At 56.2% G+C, this 19,297-nt stretch overlaps 1 protein-coding gene across 2 annotated transcripts in view; it reads left to right on the top strand.

Moving 5' to 3' along the window:
• The window catches only part of EPHA2 (EPH receptor A2), a 31,297-nt gene extending 13,233 nt beyond the window's left edge, over nt 1-18,064 (top strand). The window contains exons 2-15 of one of the 2 annotated variants that reach the window (XM_058444549.1): nt 4,135-4,290; nt 4,380-4,712; nt 6,731-6,846; nt 7,315-7,468; nt 7,937-8,036; nt 8,586-8,641; nt 8,894-9,019; nt 9,132-9,320; nt 9,961-10,022; nt 10,127-10,336; nt 10,531-10,680; nt 11,983-12,176; nt 12,808-12,963; nt 17,082-18,064. In XM_058444549.1, the coding sequence (XP_058300532.1) occupies nt 4,135-4,290; nt 4,380-4,712; nt 6,731-6,846; nt 7,315-7,468; nt 7,937-8,036; nt 8,586-8,641; nt 8,894-9,019; nt 9,132-9,320; nt 9,961-10,022; nt 10,127-10,336; nt 10,531-10,680; nt 11,983-12,176; nt 12,808-12,963; nt 17,082-17,187 (2,108 nt within the window). In that variant the 3' untranslated portion in view covers nt 17,188-18,064. The remainder of the gene's footprint in view (nt 1-4,134; nt 4,291-4,379; nt 4,713-6,730; nt 6,847-7,314; nt 7,469-7,936; nt 8,037-8,585; nt 8,642-8,893; nt 9,020-9,131; nt 9,321-9,960; nt 10,023-10,126; nt 10,337-10,530; nt 10,681-11,982; nt 12,177-12,807; nt 12,964-17,081) is intronic. The other variant, XM_032759041.2, reaches the window with a different exon arrangement.
• Nucleotides 18,065-19,297: the final 1,233 nt, after the last annotated feature.

Here is a 19,297-nt window from a genome sequence, read left to right as displayed (position 1 = left end):
TCCACTTGTCCATTCATCTGTCCATCCTCCCCACCCATCCATCCATCCATCCATCCATCCATCCATCCATCCATCCATCCATCCGTCTGTCCATCCATTCAGCAAACATTAACTGAGCACCGCTGGGCCATGGGACACAGATAAATTGGTCTCCATTCCTGCTCCTCAAGAGCTGCCAGTCTCACGGAAGCTCCTGATACATGGAGGAATAATTTCAAATGGAGCATAAAAGCCAAGTTTTGAATTCCCCTGGAGCTGAAACGGTGTTTATCTGTCTCACCATCGTATCCTAGCACCCAGCATTGTGCCAGACACGTATGAAGTGCCCATTTCTATTTGGTAAACATAAGATTAATAGATGCCCTAATGGGGGCCAAGGGGGCCAGGAATTGGGCAGTCTGGGAGGGCTGTGTAGAGGAGCTTAAGTTGGGTATTAAAGGATGCATAGGAGTTTGCTGGTTGGCTAAGGAACAGCAGGTATTTGGTGTATGTCGGTGTGTTTGAGTGTGTGTGACCCCTGTCCTCACTTGCCCGCCCAGAATGCCAGGAAATCCAACTAGATAAAGTCAGGAAGAACACAGGGGCTTGCTGGTGTCCTACTCATGAACTCTGGGACCCCTGAGCACTTGGAAACTCTGGCGGGGCCCTGGAGACAGCCCCTGGTAGCTCTGTGGTTGGAGGAGGGGAAGCACATCTCGTCAGGCAGGCACATGCCCTGTTGACGCTGCCTCTCTGCTGTATTATCTGGCACATCCGCAGCGGAAATCTCTCCAAATTCCCTCTTTCCTGGCGGCAGCAGGCGGGCCACCCCCGGGCGCTGGGGCCAAAGAGCCCATCTCTTCCCCCACTTCCTCCTCTTGGCATAGGAGCAGCCACACGGTGGGGAGTCGGGGCATGTGAGGGTTTGCAGGTGGCTAAAGCCTTCAGTGGGTCCGAGCCTGGGCTGTGGGGGTTTATGGCCCCTGCCTGGCCTGAGAGCCTGGGCTGGGAACGCCCCTGAGCTTCCCAAGGCTGCTGGCCCTGGACCACCTGGAGCCAGCACTTAGCCAGGTGAAGTCTCCTCGGCAGACAAGTCAGGGCATTTAGGGGAATTGAAACCCCAGGATAAACATGGCCCAGCTTTCTGGAGTCGCAGTTTTGCTCAAAGATCTGGTGGAGGAGAGAGCTATTTTTGTATCATGCAGATATGTTATGGGGAGGGATGCAATATACTCATGGGTTTCCAAACGCAATAGGAGACTTGAAGACATTTGGGGCTTGAAGGAGACCACTTCAGCCACCCCAACCAACCCCCTGGGCTGGAGTCTACACTTTTCTGCTCACAGACACAAAACTGCCCAGTTTGAGAAGATCTGTGGTGGGGAATACCCTCCCCCCTCTCCACAACACATAGACCCACAGCTGCTCTGAAATTCGTCAGGAGTTTCTGGCTTTTGAAGTGGGTCAGTCCTTATCTCCTCTCTCTTCAGGCTTGTTTCAGAATGTTGATTTATCTTTGCTCCAAATTGAAGTGTTCCTAAGAACAGAAGTGGGAAAGGAGGCCTGGTGCAGTGGCTCACGCCTGTAATCCCAGCATTGTGGGAAGTCGAGGTGGGAGGATCACTTGAGGCCAGGAGGTCAAGAGACCAGCCTGGGCAACAAAGACAGACCCCGTCTCTAGAAAATAAAATAGGCCGGATGCAGTGGCTCACGCCTGTAATCCCAGCACTTTGGGAGGCCGAGACGGGTGGATCACTTGAGGCCAGGAGTTTGAGACCAGCCTGCATCTCTACTAAAAATACAAAAGTTAGCCAGGTGTGATGGCAGATGCCTGTAGTTCCAGCTACTCAGGAGGCTGAGGCAGGAGAATTGTTTGAACCCGGGAGGCGGAGGTTGCAGTGAGCTGAGATCCCACCACTGCACTCCAGCCTGGGCAACAGCGAGACTCCATCTCAAAAACAAACAAACAAATAATGAAAAAAGGAGTGGGAGAGGAGAGAGGCTAAAAAAAGGCATCTTGAGTTCCGGTTTCCTGTCTTGGGAGCTTGGTGACCTTGAGCAAGTTTTTTTTGTCTCTCCTCACCTCCAAAGTGGAACGAGCGCTAATAGTGCCTGTATGTAGCAGGTCTATTGTGAGGACTAAATGAGTGTAAAGTGCTCAACCCGAGCCCTGCGCACAGTAGGTACTGTCATTGGGACTCCAGGCTCTGTGCAGAGCAGGAGTCGGGTCCTGGGCCTCCTCCGTCCTGCTGCATGACCCGGGACAAGCCCCCTTCCCTGCCCTGTGTGCCTGAGCTCTCGCAGGGCCAATGCTGAGGGTCTGCAGAAGCAGGATGGGCCAAGGGGGTGAGAGCGGCTGTTTGTGTGGTCCCTGGGCCAGGGTGGGGAGGGGACAGGGATGCAGCTGGCTCTGAGAGCAGAGTCATTAGTAGGAAGTCACTACCTGGCACCTTACAGAGCAGGGTGTCCTTTGAGTCCTGTTCCCCTGACTCCTGGTCCCCCTCTCCACCTCAGCTCACACAGGGGACTGGACGAAGAGAGTCTTCGCTCCAGATTCTGTCCCCGAGAGTTAGCAGGCCTGTTTGGGCCAGGGCACTTGAAATTGGCTTCCCTGGAGGGGGCTGTCCTTAGATCATTAGGGGCCAGGCTGTCCCCAGGGTCTTGGACAAAAGCTGCCTCCAGGCACAGATTTTTCCTGACGGCAGGGATCTGACTTCCCCACATCAGACCTCCAGCGGCTTTCCATTGCCTCCAGGATAAAGTCCTAGCTTCTTGGCCTGGCACTGAAGGCCTTTCTCAACTGTTTTATTGCTTGCTGCTCCCCACATTTGTGCCCACAAACCCACTCATACCTTCTGTATTAGTCATGCACTTTCTCACTCCTAACTCTCTCTCCCAACATCTATCACTCCCCTGCTGAACTCCTATGCAGCCTCTGAACCCCAGCCAAAATGTCCCCTCTGTGACTTCTCAGACTCCTGGCCAAGGTTGTTTCCCCTTCTCCACCCCCTTAGCTCTTAGCTCGCTTCCTCCCTCTGTCTTGCAGACCTCGTCAGGTGCTTCGGCTCCCTGAGATCAGGGGTTTGTTTTCATCTTGGTGCATACCCAGCACTGGGGGTGGGCCAGGCACAGAGCAGAGGATCATTGTGTGTGTGGTGAACATGGTGCTGAGGTTGGAGGTGTCTCAGGACCCTCTCATCAGAACAATCTGAAGGATTATAATTGTAGGGTTGTTGGGGGAGCTCTCTAGGGTGACCTCTACCCACCCTGGCCACTTCAGCAGCTGCCTAAGCCCTGGACAGCCCTGCACCGTGAGCCCTGTGTCTGGGCAGCTTCCTGCCTGTAGGGCCAGGAAGGGGCTTAGGGCAGGGGCGGGATGAGACAGGATAGGGCAGTGGGAGGAAGAAGCCCCCGGAGTCAGGTGCCTGAGCCCCCAGCCTGTTGGGCCAGGACAGGACTGGCCACTGGGGGAGGAAGAGTCACTTCCTGGCTGTCCTTGTGAGTGGCGGATATGACTCGGTCCTGGAAGCAGAGCCAGAGAAAATGCCAGGGGGCTTAGCCTTTCCTGCTTCCTGGTCAGCCCCGGATGGAAAGGTGGGCAGGTCCTGGGCTGGAGGGAACACCTGCAGGAATGGCATCCTGCACTGATGAGGCTGGCCAGTGAGTCAGGGTGGTGGTGACAGTCAACAAACACACATGGTCAAGAAGAGGCAGTCATTGCCCTGGGCAGCTCTCAGCTACCCAGGTGGGGACCTGAGAGACTAGTCTGCGCAGAGGAAAGGGGATGAGGCCGGTGGGCAGCGTGCTTGGTCAAGTGCTGAGCTAGGCTGTGATGGGATTCTTGGTTGGCTGAAAGGCGATGTATGGCCTTGAATGCCAGACTCAGGGGCGTGGTGCTTCTTGCAGGAGCCAGTGGGGAGTGAAGCAAAGGTTTGCAGCATGTGTGTGAAGCACTTCCTGGGTGCCCGGTACATGCTAGGCTCTTGCCATGCATTTTTCCATCACAAGACATTTTGCCGACGAGAAAACAGGTCCATAGAGATTTATTGACCTGCTTGCAGGGCAGGGGTCCCTGGTGAGGGAATGAGACAGTCACGTGGGGTAGAAGCAGATTGAACTGATGTCCTTGTGCTGTGTCTGTCCTGTGCCCACCAGCCTGCTCGCCTGGATTCTTTAAGTTTGAGGCATCTGAGAGCCCCTGCTTGGAGTGCCCTGAGCACACGCTGCCATCCCCTGAGGGTGCCACCTCCTGCGAGTGTGAGGAAGGCTTCTTCCGGGCACCTCAGGACCCAGTGTCGATGCCTTGCACACGTGAGTCTTGCAGTGGGTCAGGGTGGTGTGACTGAGGGTGACGTGTCAGCCTGGGTCCAGCACAGCACTGACTCCTCCTGTCTGTGCAGGACCCCCCTCCGCCCCACACTACCTCACGGCCGTGGGCATGGGTGCCAAGGTGGAGCTGCGCTGGACGCCCCCTCAGGACAGCGGGGGCCGCGAGGACATTGTCTACAGCGTCACCTGCGAACAGTGCTGGCCCGAGTCTGGGGAGTGCGGGCCGTGTGAGGCCAGTGTGCGCTACTCGGAGCCTCCGCATGGACTGACCCGCACCAGTGTGACAGTCAGCGACCTGGAGCCCCACATGAACTACACCTTCACCGTGGAGGCCCGCAACGGCGTCTCAGGCCTGGTGACCAGCCGCAGCTTCCGTACTGCCAGTGTCAGCATCAACCAGACAGGTGAGGTCCAGGGGTGGCAGCTGTGCCCTATGGGGCCTGTCCAGGTGGGGCTTAAGGAGGACGGCCACCCGGGGCCCAGGTGTGTTTAGAGAGAGGCAGCAGAGCAAGTGGTTAAAGGCACAGTGTCTAGAGCAAGCTTGTCCAACCCGTGGGCCACATGCGGCCCCAGCTGACATTGAATGCGGCCCAACACAAATTCGTAAATTTTCTTAAAACATTATGATATTATTTTTGCAATTTTTTTTCCCTTTTTTTTTGAGACAGGCTCGCTCTGTTGCCCAGGCTGGAGTGCAGTGGCTCGATCTCGGTTCACTGCAACCTCTGCCTTCCGAGTTCAAGCAATTTCTCCTGCCTCAGCCTCTGGAATAGCTGGGATTACAGGCACGTGCCACCACACACAGCTAATTTTTTGTATTTTTAGTAGAGACGGGGGTTTCACTATGTTGGCGAGGCTGGTCTCGATCTCCTGACCTCGTGATCCGCCCGCCTTGGCCTCCCAAAGTGCTGAGATTAAGGGATTAAGGTGTGAGCCACTGCGCCTGGCCTGCGATTTTTTTTTTTTTTTTGGCTCATCACCTATTGTTAGTGTTGGTGTATTTTATGTGTGGCCCAAGACAATTCTTCCATTATGGCCCACAGAAGCTGAAAGATTGGACACTCCTGCTCTAGATCCGCTTCTGAGCTCTGTGACTGTGGGCAGGTTACTTAACCTCTCTAGGCCTCAATGTTCTCACCTGTAAAGTGGGATAATAATTGAGAATTGAGACTGGGCGCGGTGGCTTATGCCTGTAATCCCAGCACTTTGGGAGGCTGAGGCGGGCAGATCACCTGAGGTCAAGAGTTCGAGACCAGCCTGACCAACATGGAGAAACCCCATCTCTACTAAAAATACAAAAAATTAGCTGGGTATGGTGGCGCATGCCTGTAATCCCAGCTACTCGGGAGGCTGAGATAGGAGAATCGCTTGAACCCGGGAGGCGGAGGTTGTGGTGAGCTGAGATCGTGCCATTGCACTCCAGCCTGGGCAACAAGAGCAAAACTCCGTCTCAAAAGAAAAAAATAAAAAACCATTCAGCAAAAGTTAGTCCTTCCTTCTTCCTTCTTCCTTCTCCTTCTCCTTCTCCTCCTTTTTCTTCTTTTCTTCTTCTTTCTTCTTCTTCTTTTTTTTTTTTTTGAGATGGAGTTTTGCTCTTGTTGCCCAGGCTGGAGTGCAGTGGCACAATCTTGGCTCACCGCAACCTCTGCATCCCGGATTCAAGCGATTCTCCTGCCTCAGCCTCCCGAGTAGCTGGGATTACAGGCATGCGCCACCACGCCCAGCTAATTTTGTATTTTTAGTAGAGATGGGGTTTCTCCATGTTAGTCAGGCTGGTCTCTAACTCCCAACTTCAGGTGATCCTCCCGCCTCGGCCTCCCAAAGTGCTGGGATTACAGGCGTGAGCCACCGCACCTGGCCTTTTATTATTATTATTATTATTATTATTTATGCACTCGTAAATATGGGGCACCTCTGATGTGCCAGCCCCTGTGATGGGGCCAGGGTGGAGGCCTGGGGCTCTGGCCCTGTGCTCTGGAGCTGGAAGTTTAGGATCCTAGGTTGGGATCTAAAGAGCCTGGGAGCTGGGCATGGTGACTACGCCCATAATCCCAGCATTTTGGGAGGTTGAGGCAGGAGGATTGCTTGAGCTCAGGCATTTGAGACCAGCATGGGCAACATAGCGAGACCCCATCTCTACAAAAAATACAAAAATTAGCCAGGTACAGTAGCACGTGTCTGTAGCTCCAGCTATTCAGGAAGCTGAGGCAGGAGGATCACTTGAGCACAGGAGTTCGAAGCTGTAGTGAGCCGAGATCATGCCACTGCACTCGAGCCTAGGTGACAGAGTGAGATCCTATCTCAAAAAAATGAAAGAATCTGGGCTGTGGAGGATCTGGCTTCACGTCCACTTGTCCCCCCCAAACCCTGCCTGCTCGTAGGCAGCTTCTTACCCGCTTCCCCCACTGCCTGTCCTGCCCAGAGCCCCCCAAGGTGAGGCTGGAGGGCCGCAGCACCACCTCGCTTAGCGTCTCCTGGAGCATCCCCCTGCCGCAGCAGAGCCGCGTGTGGAAGTACGAGGTCACCTACCGCAAGAAGGTAACTCCCAGAGGGGCGGGGCTGGCTGTAGCTGGGCCGAGAGCAGCGGACAGGCTGGTCACATAGATGCTCACCAAACCACCCAGGCATCTGAAGAAGCACCCTTCTGCAGATGGAGAAACAGGCCTGGAGTCTGCTAGGGGGGTACATCTCCCAAGGCAGCACAGCAGAGATTTGTAGGAGAGAAGACATGGTGTCCTTGGAAGAGGCAGTCAGGGTGAGGACAGGGGCAGAATTTTGGGACCCCACACAGCTCGGTTTGAGTCCTGGCTCATGCATTTAGTGGTTCTGACCTTGAGTGAATCACTTAATTCCGAGCCTCAGTTTCCTCCTCTGTAAGAAGAGCCTCAAGTTTGCTAACAAAGGCAAGCCACCTCGCTAGCTCGGGGTGGTCTCCAGAGGGCTGAGCCGAGGCCCCGGCCCTGCCCTCACCACCTACTCCTCCGCCGCCCACCCACCCACCCACAGGGAGACTCCAACAGCTACAATGTGCGCCGCACTGAGGGTTTCTCCGTGACTCTGGATGACCTGGCTCCGGACACCACCTACCTGGTCCAGGTGCAGGCACTGACGCAGGAGGGCCAGGGGGCCGGCAGCAAGGTGCACGAATTCCAGACACTGTGTGAGTTGGGGGACCCTGGGCATGGACCTGGCCAGGGCCCAGAACCAAGCAATTGAGACATCTTGGGAAAGGAAGTGAATCAAAGAACTTAGAAATGCCCCTTTCTCGGTCAGCGGGGGCCTGGGACAGCCCTTTGAGGACTGCCCCCAAGCCTGGGGAGGGGGAAGCATGGAGGGCTGAGGGGTGGAGGAGCCGGGATGTGGATTCACGACAGTGATGTGAGGAAGTTCAAATCCACATCGCAGAAAGAGCCAGAGCTTTGAGCCCCACATACCTGCAATACCTCCTGTGAGACCTTCGGGAAGGCCTCTGCTTGATCGTCTGTGAAATGGGACTAAGTACTGTCTGAAGCCTTCCCAAGTGCAAGCACCCAGCACACAGTAGGGGCCCAGGTGTCTTGGGTGCAGCTTGGGTGTTGCTGTGATTTGTGGGGGAACTCCCTTGTCATCAGCTGATTTCTTCCACCAGCCCCGGAGGGATCTGGCAACTTGGCGGTGATTGGCGGCGTGGCTGTCGGTGTGGTCCTGCTTCTGGTGCTGGCAGGAGTTGGTTTCTTTATCCACCGCAGGTTCGTCAGAGCCCATACCCTGGCTCCACAGGGACTTGGGTGGGAAAATGGGGCAGGAACCTCTGTTTCCTCATCTGAACGATGGGGCCCACCGGATGCTAGTGTAGTTTAATCCCTGCCTCCGGATGGTGCAAGGATATATGAGCTCGAGTGCGTAGCGAAGTGCCTGGCACGCGGTGGGGCCGGGACACGGGGGTCATTACCTCTGCTCTTGTTATTAATGATGCGTCCACACTTCCTCTGGACACGCAGGCAGGAATCCCCGAGTAGCTCTAATGGGAATGCCTTCGTCACCACTGCTTAAGGGGCCATTCTGGGGCCTAGATCCCGGAGAGGGAGTCCTGGCTCGCTCACTTCCTCCCCGTTCCTCCACCCACCTTCTCCGCACCCTCAGCCTTGAGAGTGGAGCTTGGGCAGCGACAGCGGGGACTGGGCCGCGTTCTGAGCACCCCAGGTCCTCCTAGGACCAAAGTAGGTTCAGGAGGCTTCCCTGGCCGGAGCAGACCTCACTGACCTCCCTGCATTTGGTTCCCCGTGGGGCTCTTTCAGGAGGAAGAAACTGCGTGCCCGCCAGTCCCCGGAGGACGTTTACTTCTCCAAGTCAGGTGAGATGCAGCCCCTGCTCCAGGCCCAGCCCTGCCCGCACCGTCCCCAGCTCTGTGGGGGAGGTGGGGGCAACCAGGGTGTTCCCAGGGCACTGGGGTGGGGCCGCAGGCTTCCGTGGCAGCTCTGAGGGGTCCATCCCCCACAGCCTGGTCCAAGTCTCTGAAGATCATGTGCCCTTCTCCTCTGACTCCAGGGCACCCCCCACGGGGCCCCTCCTGAGCTGCCTGTGACCGCACCCCTTCTCCTTCCAGAACAACTGAAGCCCCTGAAGACATACGTGGACCCCCACACATATGAGGACCCCAACCAGGCTGTGTTGAAGTTCACTACCGAGATCCATCCGTCCTGTGTCACTCGGCAGAAGGTGATCGGAGCAGGTGAGGTCGGCCCCCTGCCGAGGGGCCCTGAGGAGGCAGCGGTGGTGACACAGGGTGGGAGCCCTCGTGCCGGGGCTGACTGGGGCGCTCCCCTGACCCTGTCTGCCCACAGGAGAGTTTGGGGAGGTGTACAAGGGCACGCTGAAGACATCCTCGGGGAAGAAGGAGGTGCCGGTGGCCATCAAGACTCTGAAGGCTGGCTACACAGAGAAGCAGCGAGTGGACTTCCTCGGCGAGGCTGGCATCATGGGCCAATTCAGCCACCACAACATCATCCGCCTGGAGGGCGTCGTCTCCAAATGTGAGGCTTGGGGCCTGCCCACATTGGGAGGAGAGGGGCCACCTAGCAGGGGCTCTGTGACTGTGCCCACCTCCCCTATATCTGTGCCCGCCTTCCCCCCATACCTGCACCCACCTCCTCTACACCTGTGCCCACCTTCCCCATACCTGCACCTACCTCCTTTACACCTGTGCCCACCTCTCCCCGATACCTGTACCCACCTCCTTTACACCTGTGCCACCTCTCCCCATACTTGTACCCACCTCCTCTACACCTGTGCCCACCTCTTCCCGATACCTGTACCCACGTGCTTACACCTGTGCCCACCTCTCCCCATGCTTGTACCCACCTCCTCTACACCTGTGCCCACCTCTCCCTATGCTTGTACCCACCTCCTCTACACCTGTGCCCACCTGTCCTCGATACCTGTGCCCTCCTCCCCAACACCTGAACCCACCTCTCCCCATACCTGTGCCCACTCCTCCCCCTGTGCCCATCTTTCCCCACACTTGTTCCCTCCTCTCCCCATACCTGTACCCACCCTTCCCCACACCTGTTCCCACCTCTCCCCACACCTGTGCCCACCTTCCCCCATATCTGTGCCCACCTCTCCCACATGCCTGGGCCCACTTACCTCTCACCTGTGCCCACCCCACTACAGACAAGCCCATGATGATCATCACTGAGTACATGGAGAATGGGGCCCTGGACAAGTTCCTTAGGGTAAGGATGTGGGTTGTAGGGGGCGGGGATGCCTGGCCATTGAGCCTGGGGCTGGCCTGGCGGGTTCAGGGCTGGCCCGCAGCTGAGCGCCCGTGCTCCGGCAGGAGAAGGATGGCGAGTTCAGCGTGCTGCAGCTGGTGGGCATGCTGCGGGGCATCGCAGCTGGCATGAAGTACCTGGCCAACATGAACTATGTGCACCGTGACCTGGCTGCCCGCAACATCCTCGTCAACAGCAACCTGGTCTGCAAAGTGTCTGACTTTGGCCTGTCCCGCGTGCTGGAGGACGACCCTGAGGCCACCTACACCACCAGTGTGAGTCGGGGAAGGGGACCTCAAGGGAGAAGCGGCCTTCGCCCTGCCTGGTGTCTTCTCGCCTGCACACCTGGGCATGGGCTTCAGGAGGCAGAACACCTGTAGGAGTCCAGGGAGGGGTCGTGGGGCCTGGCTGCAATGGTCCTGGGGCCAGCCAGAGGGCACAGTGGTGACTGGGCCTGGGTTCCCTGCAGGGCGGTAAGATCCCCATCCGCTGGACCGCCCCGGAGGCCATTTCCTACCGCAAGTTCACCTCTGCCAGCGACGTGTGGAGCTTTGGCATTGTCATGTGGGAGGTGATGACCTACGGCGAGCGGCCCTACTGGGAGCTGTCCAACCACGAGGTGGGTGCCGTTGCCCTCCCCAGGCCTGCCCAGACCTGAACTCAAGCCCTTTACTCATCTCAAACCGCAGGGGCTGGGCAGAGGACAGTTTAGATGAACCTACTTAGGTTTGCTCCATAAATGTTTATTTTTTTTTTTGGAGACGGAGTTTTGCTCTTGTTGCCTAGGCTGGAGTGCAATGGCATGATCTCGGCTCACTGCAACCTCCACCTCCCAGGTTCAAGCAATTCTCCTGCCTCAGCCTCCTGAGTAGCTGGGATTACAGGCATGCGCCACCATACCCAGCTATTTTTTGTATTTTTAGTGGAGACGGGGTTTCACTATGTTGGCCAGGCTGGTCTCTAGCGCCTCGCTTCAGGTGATCCACCCGCCTCAGCCTCCCAAAGTGCTGGGATTACAGGGATAAGCCACCGCACCCAGTCCCGTAAATATTTCTTGAGGATCTACTGCGTGCCAGGCCTTGTGCTAGGTTCCAGGAGCTGATTCAGAGAGTGCAGAGGTGAAACAAGGAGTGGGGTGTACTTGTGTATCCGTGTGTCCATGCATGTGTGTGCATCCGTATGTGTGCACATGTGCATGCATGCATGTGTGTGTGTATGTGTGCTTGGTGCCTCACTCAGCCTGGTGGCCTGGGAGGCTTCTCAGAAGAGGTCACATCTCTGCCAAGACCAAGGGCACTGTAAGGCAGCCAGATGAAGAGAAGGAGGGGAAGAGAGATGGGAGGGAGGCTGGGCTGAGGGCACACAGTGTGGCTGCTGCCTGGTGCCCTATGAGGGAGCAGGGTCCCTTCTAGCTGGGAGCAATGGCACATGCCTGTAATCCTAGCACTTTGGGAGGCTGAGGCAGGAGTATCACTTGAGCTCAGGAGTTCGAGACTAGCCTGGATAACATGACGAAACCCTGTCTCTACAAAAAATTAAAAAATTAGCCAAGCGTGGTGGCACGTGCCTGTAATCTCAGCTACTCAGGAGGCGGAGGTGGGAGGATCACTTGAGCACAGGAGGTTGAGGCTGCCGTGAGGTGTGATAGCGCCACTGCACTCTAGCCTGGGTGACAGACTGAGACCCTGTCTCAGTCAAAAAAAAAAAAAGTCCCTTCCAGTGAACTCTGGACACAGCCCCTTAGGCATTTGCCCTTTGGGCAGCTCTGAAGGTTGGGTGGCAGCTCAAGAAAGGCCCTTCCCGTCTGTTTCTGGGATATTCCTGTTTCCCTTCCCTCCCCTGCCCACCTCCATAGGCTGGAGGCTGCAGTGGGTTTCAGTGGCTTTCTGCAACAGCGCCCCTGACCTTCATGCCCCACCAGGTGATGAAAGCCATCAATGACGGCTTCCGGCTCCCCACGCCCATGGACTGCCCCTCCGCCATCTACCAGCTCATGATGCAGTGTTGGCAGCAGGAGCGTGCCCGCCGCCCCAAGTTCGCTGACATCGTCAGCATCCTGGACAAGCTCATTCGTGCCCCTGACTCCCTCAAGACCCTGGCTGACTTCGACCCCCGGTGAGTTCTATGCCCTCTGCCCATGATGACCCCAATTTTCCTTCTGCAGACTCCTGAGCCACTTCGGTAGAGTGGGCACCCAGGGGAAGTTGGGGGCTGCTGGGGGCTAAGAAGTTATGTGTGGACTTGACTTACACTGAACACGATGGCCCAGGAAATCCTCATAGAAGCAACCAGCTTATGTGTCTGTGTGCAGGGCACTGCGTGAGCACTTAATATGTTTTCATCCATTTAAACAACCTACGAGATGAGTCCTCCAGTGGTCCTCATTTTGTAGAAGAGGAAACTGAGACACAGGGCGATTGAATATCTTACATGGCTGGAAGTGGTCAGGCTGGGATTGTGACCTCAGGATCCGGAATCTCTGCTTGTAGCTTTTTATGATGTGGTAGTTATTGGTGGTGGTCCTGTTAGTAGGAGTGGAGGGGCAGCAGTAGTCACAGATGCTGAGTGCTCCCAACATGCCAGGAGGTCTCATTGAACCCTACTTGACTGGGCTTCCCTGTTGCCCAGATAAGGAAACGGAGGCACGGGGCAGCCGAGTCAATCGTCCAGGTTAGGGAGGAGCAGGTGCGGGGCCCAGGGTGGACTGGGTGCTGCAGCCCCTCACCTGCAGTGCTTCCTGTTGCAGGGTGTCTATCCGGCTCCCCAGCACGAGCGGCTCGGAGGGGGTGCCCTTCCGCACGGTGTCCGAGTGGCTGGAGTCCATCAAGATGCAGCAGTATACAGAGCACTTCATGGCGGCCGGCTACACTGCCATCGAGAAGGTGGTGCAGATGACCAACGAGTGAGTCAGGCCCCTTCCCGTCCCCCCTCACCTCCCGCCTCCCACTCCGGAGGCTGCCTCCATGCCCCCGCAACCCTCTTCCCTGCCCCTCAATGCTCCTCTCTTTGTTCTTTCTCTTCTGGGAAGAGGCTCCTTGGAAGAGAAGGGCAGAACTCCGCCAGCAGCTGGCAGCTCTGGGCGCCCACTCTCAGCTCTCTCCTCTTCCTATATCCTTTACCAGAGTGGGGAAATAATAGTAACCGTAATCATAACAGTAGCTACTGTTTCCTGAGGGCCATGTGCCATCTCTGCTTCAGCACTTTGAATGAGAACCCAGCGGGGTGAGTCCTGTTAACAGGTGAGAAACAGGTGCAGGTGAGAAACAGATGCAGAGAAGTGCAGTGACCTGCCGAGGGTCCCATAGCCATGACGGGGAGAGCAGGATTCCAGGCCCAGTCAGTCGGGGTCCCAGAGCACAGGGATCGGAGAGGTCATTGGTGGAGAAACAGGCTGAGACATTACTGGCTTGCCTGAGGTCACACAGCCAGTTTGGAGCAGTCTTCTCCAAGATACACTGGCTGCTGCCCAGGAGAGAGAACCCCTGGCCTACCCCTGGCACCTCTCTCCACTTGGTTGGCTCTCAGCCTGCAGTCCCACCTGGCGAGAAGTGCCACTTACTCCCTGCTGGCCCTGGGTTTGCCCCTTTGTCGAGCTGCCCCTTGGGAGCTCTTCTCTCCTTCCCAGCTCCAGCATTGAGACCTTTCCCGGCATGGCCTTGGCACAGACACCTCCTTCCGTCCCAGGAGGGGGAAGACACTATCCTCTTAGCCTTTTGTGCCTCTAAAAATAGTGCTGGTTTCAACAACCCAGCTTGTGCATGGTCCAAGGTCATGGCGGGAACAGACCGGGAGGCTGGGAGGTTTTGGGAACCGTATGGAGGGGATGACCTGGGCCTCCCATGGTTCTAGGTCACAGAAGTTCTGGGATTTGAGCCTGTTCATGAACATTCTCTAGGGCCTTTGGAAACTGCTCAGCTGGGCTTCCAACCTGCTGGCCAAGGCCATAGCCCCCCTCAGGGGACAGTCGGTGATGGGAAGCAGGCAGGAACAGAGCCGACCAGAGGGGAGGCGGGGAGATGTAGGGAGGGGAGATGGATCACAGGATGTCTTTTGCTGCCGGCCAGCGCAGCAGGGCTACAGGCTTGGGCTCTGCACACATGCCTGGGTTCAAGTACCGCATCTACCGCTTCCTAGCGAGTGACCTTGATCAAGTTTGATGGGATTGCATGGGTGTAGTGCAGATGACACGACTGGTATACAGTAGGTGCTAAATCCTCATTGCTCTCCTCTTTTCCTCCACTCCCTTGCTGTCCTCCCCTAGCGCTGTGCAAATGCCCCCTCCTTTTCTCCTTTTCCCTGGGAACATCCACCAGACCCTTTGCCCCTCCAGGGGCTCCCACCAAGGACAACACAGCCTCTCTTCTGATGACCAGAGCTGAGGGCATGAAGAAGTGCTTATAGGAAACACATGTTCTTAGAAGCTTCCCTAAATAGCCCGGGGTGCTCCTCGCCAATTCCTTTCCCACGAGCAGGGACGGAGCAGTCTTGGATGGATGGAGGCTGTGTGTATGTGTGTGTGTGTGTGTGCACTCCAGTGCGCGTTGTTGTGAAAGGGCCTGGATAAAGGCAGGAAGTCATTCGGCGCCCCCCGCCCTCCACCACCCGCTCCTCCCACCAGCCACTGGTGCTCAGAGCTGGGGCCTGCATGCCTCCTCCTTCCCTTCTGCCTCTTTCCAAATAAATGCGGATCTCAAAGGACTTTTTAAAACCTGAAGCCTGGGTCTACACACACCATGGGTCCCAATGGGAGGCTTGGAGCAGGGGAATGCGTGCCTTTCCCAATGGGATCAGGATTTAGGCTTCAGTGTCCCACCTCCTCCCCTTCTCAGCCTCCTGCCTCTTTGACTCCCTCCCAGGGGACCACCTGCCTGTTCCCCTGGGGTCCCACAGCCACTGTCTCTTCTCCATTTGTGCTATTTTGGAGTCAGTTGGGTTTCTAGCTAGACTAGTGGTCCCAGATGTTTTGTGAGCAGCTGATGAAAGGGGTGGATGTTGCACCCGAGAAAAATAGCCCAACCCCAGGCACTGTCCAGAGCTGGGACTACAGCATTTGCATCCTGTGTGGGGATCGAGGGCACAGGCTGTAGATCTTAGGGTCTCCAGTGCCCTTGGCATAGGCTTGGCACTGAAGGAATGCTTGCTGAATGAATGAATGATCTGATACGTGAGGTTCCAGGAGCCATTTCTTACTCCCGTCTCCCTGCACCCAGGGCCAGAACACAGTAGGAGCTCACCGAGTATATGGCCTTGGAGTTTTCTACGCAGGGCCTCACAAGCAAACTGTGCTCCCATCCTGTGAGATTAACCACTGCCATTTGCAAGAGGGACCAGAGGTGGCCCAGCAACGGCCCAGTCTCCGCTAAAGCACTTATTCGCTCATTCATTCATGCAGCAGACACTCCCTAGGGACCTACTATGTGCCAGGCCTATCCTGGACCCTGGGCAGGGGTGGGGGCGGGAGCAGGGGCTGTGGGGGTGATGGGCCCAGATGGCGAGGTCTCAGCACTTGTCCTCCTGGAGCTTACAACCCACTGCTTCTTAAACCGGATGTCAGGTTTCTTCTGGGATTCAACCAAATGCAGACTCCTTGCCCCACCTGCGGAACTGCAAGGCGAGTGAATCGGGTGTCAGGCCAGGAGTCCTGTCTTCTTCCCCGTGTTCTGAGCGCTTTTCCAGGGACCACAATTCGAGAACTTCAAGTGTGTGGGAAACTGCTGTTTTTTCAGCACCTCCAACTGTATAGGTTAGAAACGTCCTGTGCGGGTAGCATAGGAAGTTCTCCCAAATGTCCCAAATGTCCCAGCCTTCCTGCTGCTGCGGGAGCACCAGCCTCTGCGGGAGGTCCTGGAGTCCCCCCCACTCACCTGGGTCTGCCCTTCCCTGCTCTGCGCCTGTGCCGGGGCTCCCGGAGCCTGTGGGAAAGTCGTGTCTGCAGAACTGCAACTAGGATCTTGCATCATATAATTAGCTCCCTTTACAGCCAAAAGATAGCCCGTAAAAACTTGGGTGTTTTCATGGGTTTGGGCAAGTGGGTGAGGACAGTGGAGGAGAAAACTCCCAAAGTGAGTAATAAATGCCCTCCTCACAGGTTCCTGGGAGCATAAGTGATTTCATGAGGGGACGGAGGGACATGGAAGGGGGCCCCAGGAGAGTGTGTACCCTGTGGGGGTGGGAAAGCAGGGCTATGGGCTCCTGGGCACATCTGTCCATCTGGTACTGATGCTGCCTTCCCCGGCGACTGCTGGTTTTGAGGTCTCTCGCCCTCCAGATGGACAGTAGCTCCCATTTTACACGGGAGGAAACTGAGGTTTCCCCAAGGGAAGACATCTTCCTAGTCACTGGATCTGGTGACCTGCAAGCCTCACCCTTGAAGACTGGCAGAGTTTAACCCTTCAAGTATTTCCCGAGTCCTTCCTTCATGATCAGCAGTGGGAACTTGGAAGGAGTGAGGGAGAAATGAGGCAGCAGATGGGAAGAGACCTTGGGCAGAGAGGCTTTGAGCGACATCCCTAGAGAGTTCCTGGGAAGGAGGCCTGAGCTGGGGGCACTGGGGACAGACTAGGGGTGAGGGGAGGGGAGGCATTTGTTAATAGCTGGTTTGATTCCCAGCTCTTCCACCTCCTAGCTGTGTGACCTCGGGCAAGACACTTCACCTCTCTGACCTCAGTTCTCTAATCTGCAAAATGGGGATGAAAAAGAGCACCTGCCTCACAGATAATTCAGAAGATTTGATTTATTTTTATTTTTTTAAAGCATCGTACAGAGTTGAGGCTTCTGTCCTTTTCCTAACTTTGTTGATGGTGGGCCACCTTGGCAAGCTTCTAGGCTGTGGCTCCTTCTCCCAGGCCTACCTAACCAGAGCTCTCTTGCCCTACAGGTCCCCAAGGCACCCTCTCCACCCTCCTCCTCTGCCTCCTTCCACTCCCCTCCCCAGCCGCCCACCGAGTCCTGTCCCCGCCCAGCCCGGCCCCCTCCCCTGCTCCAGCCCCTAACTCTCCCTCTCTCCCTCTGGGCCCACAGTGACATCAAGAGGATTGGGGTGCGGCTGCCCGGACACCAGAAGCGCATCGCCTACAGCCTGCTGGGACTCAAGGACCAGGTGAACACTGTGGGGATCCCCATCTGAGCCTCGACAGGGCCTGGAGCCCCATCGGCCAAGAATACTTGAAGAAACAGAATGGCCTCCCTGCTGTGCCATGCTGGGCCACTGGGGACCTTATTTATTCCTAGTTCTTTCCTCCTCCTGCAACTTCTGCTGAGGGGTCTCGGATGACACCCTGGCCTGAACTGAGGAGATGACCACGGATGCTGGGCCGGGCCCTCTTTCCCTGCGAGACACACACAGCCGAGCACTTAGCAGGCACCGCCATGTCCCAGCATCCCTGGAGCAGGAGCCCCGCCACGGCCTTCGGACAGACATATAGGATATTCCCAAGCCGACCTCCCCTTCGTCTTCTCCCACATGAGGCCATCTCAGGAGATGGGGGGCTTGGCCCAGCGCCAAGTGAACAGGGTACCTCAAGCCCCATTTCCTCACACTAAGAGGGCAGACTGTGAACTTGACTGGGCGAGACCCAAAGTGGTCCTCGTCCCTCTAGTGCCTTCTTTAGACCCTCGGGCCCCGTCCTCATCCCTGACTGGCCAAACCCTTGCTTTCCTGGGCCTTTGCAAGATGCTTGGTTGTGTTGAGGTTTTTAAATATATATTTTGTACTTTGTGGAGAGAATGTGTGTGTGTGGCAGGGGTCCCCGCCAGGGCTGGGGACAGAGGGTGTCAAACATTCCTGAGCTGGGGACCCAGGGGCCGGTGCTGCAGGAGTGTCCTGCCCATGCCCCAGTCGGCCCCATCTCTCATCGCTTTGGACAGCAGTTTCTGTTCTGTCAGTGTTAAGGATTTTGTTTTGTTGGAAATTTTTTTTGAATCTTAATTTATTTTTTTTATATTTATTGTTAGAAAATGACTTATTTCTGCTCTGGAATAAAGTTGCAGATGATTCAAACCGATCTTGGCTTTCAGTCTTGGGAAAAGCAGTGGGGTCCCAGAGCTTCCTGGGTGGGAGTTGAGGGGCTGAGGGTTCCTCCCAAACCCCAAGTGTTTAAACAGAGATTCGCGTACAAGGCAGACACGTCACTTAACCCTGGGAGCAGGGGTGGGTGGGAGGTGGGCAGGGGGCCGGCAAGCAGGTTCTGCCAAGCCCGGCCTCCATGCCAGCAGGCCCCAATCATCTTTGATCTCCAGGCTGCTCAGAGCCTTCTGGAGGGCTGGGAGGTAGGAGAACAGCAAGAGCCGCCGTCAGCTTCCCTCCCACGGCTCCCCGGAGCTGTCGAAATGGATCCTTCAACCATCCATGTAGGGCTCTGAGGTTTACACAAGCTTTTCACAGGTTTCAGCTTGTCGGAACCTCAACACTTTGTTATGAGTTTTGTGGGCGGCCCCATTTTACAGAGAAGGAAAACCAAGCTGGAGCCGAGCAACTGGGTTTGCTCAAGGCCACACAGCAAGTTAGGGGCAGAGGCCAGAATTGAAAGCAAGGTCAGAAATCTCAGTGGGATGCTTTTCTCATAGATGAGGAGATGGAGGCTCAGAGACATGCAGCGACTTGCCCAAAGTCACACAGCAGTCTCAAGAAAAGCCAGAGTTCTAATTTCTTTTTTTCTTTTTTTTGAGACGGAGTCTCACTCTGTCGCCAGGCTGGAGTGCAGTGGCGCGATCTTGGCTCACTGCAACCTCTGCCTCCCGGGTTCAAGCGATTCTCCTGTCTCAGCCTCCCGAGTAGCTGGGACTATAGGCGCACACCATCACACCCAGCTAATTTTTGTATTTTTAGTAGAGATGGGGTTTCACCATGTTGGCCAAGATGGTCTCGATCTCTTGACCTTGTGATCTGCCCACCTCTGCCTACCAAAGTGCTGGGATTACAGGCATGAGCCACCGCGCCCAGCACCAGAGTTCTAATTTCAAACCTGAGCCTTCTCCACTCTACCAGGTTGCTGCCCTGCATGTCAGAGGTCGTTCATAGTGGGGGTTAGGAAGGTGTCAAACACAGGTCACCAGGAACGTAACCAGGGAGCAGAGATGATCTGAGGCCCAGGAGGAAGACTTCCTGGAGGAGGTGGTCCCAGAGCTGAGACCTCAGGGACTACTAGGAGTTAACCAGCGAAGCCAAGGGAGGGAGATACAGAGTGAGGCGCGGGAGCGTGAAACCACATGGTTGTGCAAGGGAACCACAAGCAATT

Source organism: Hylobates moloch, unplaced genomic scaffold, assembly GCF_009828535.3.
Source record: "Hylobates moloch isolate HMO894 unplaced genomic scaffold, HMol_V3 SCAFFOLD_9, whole genome shotgun sequence".
Lineage (NCBI taxonomy): Eukaryota > Metazoa > Chordata > Mammalia > Primates > Hylobatidae > Hylobates > Hylobates moloch.
This window is presented reverse-complemented; position numbering and strand designations above follow the sequence as displayed.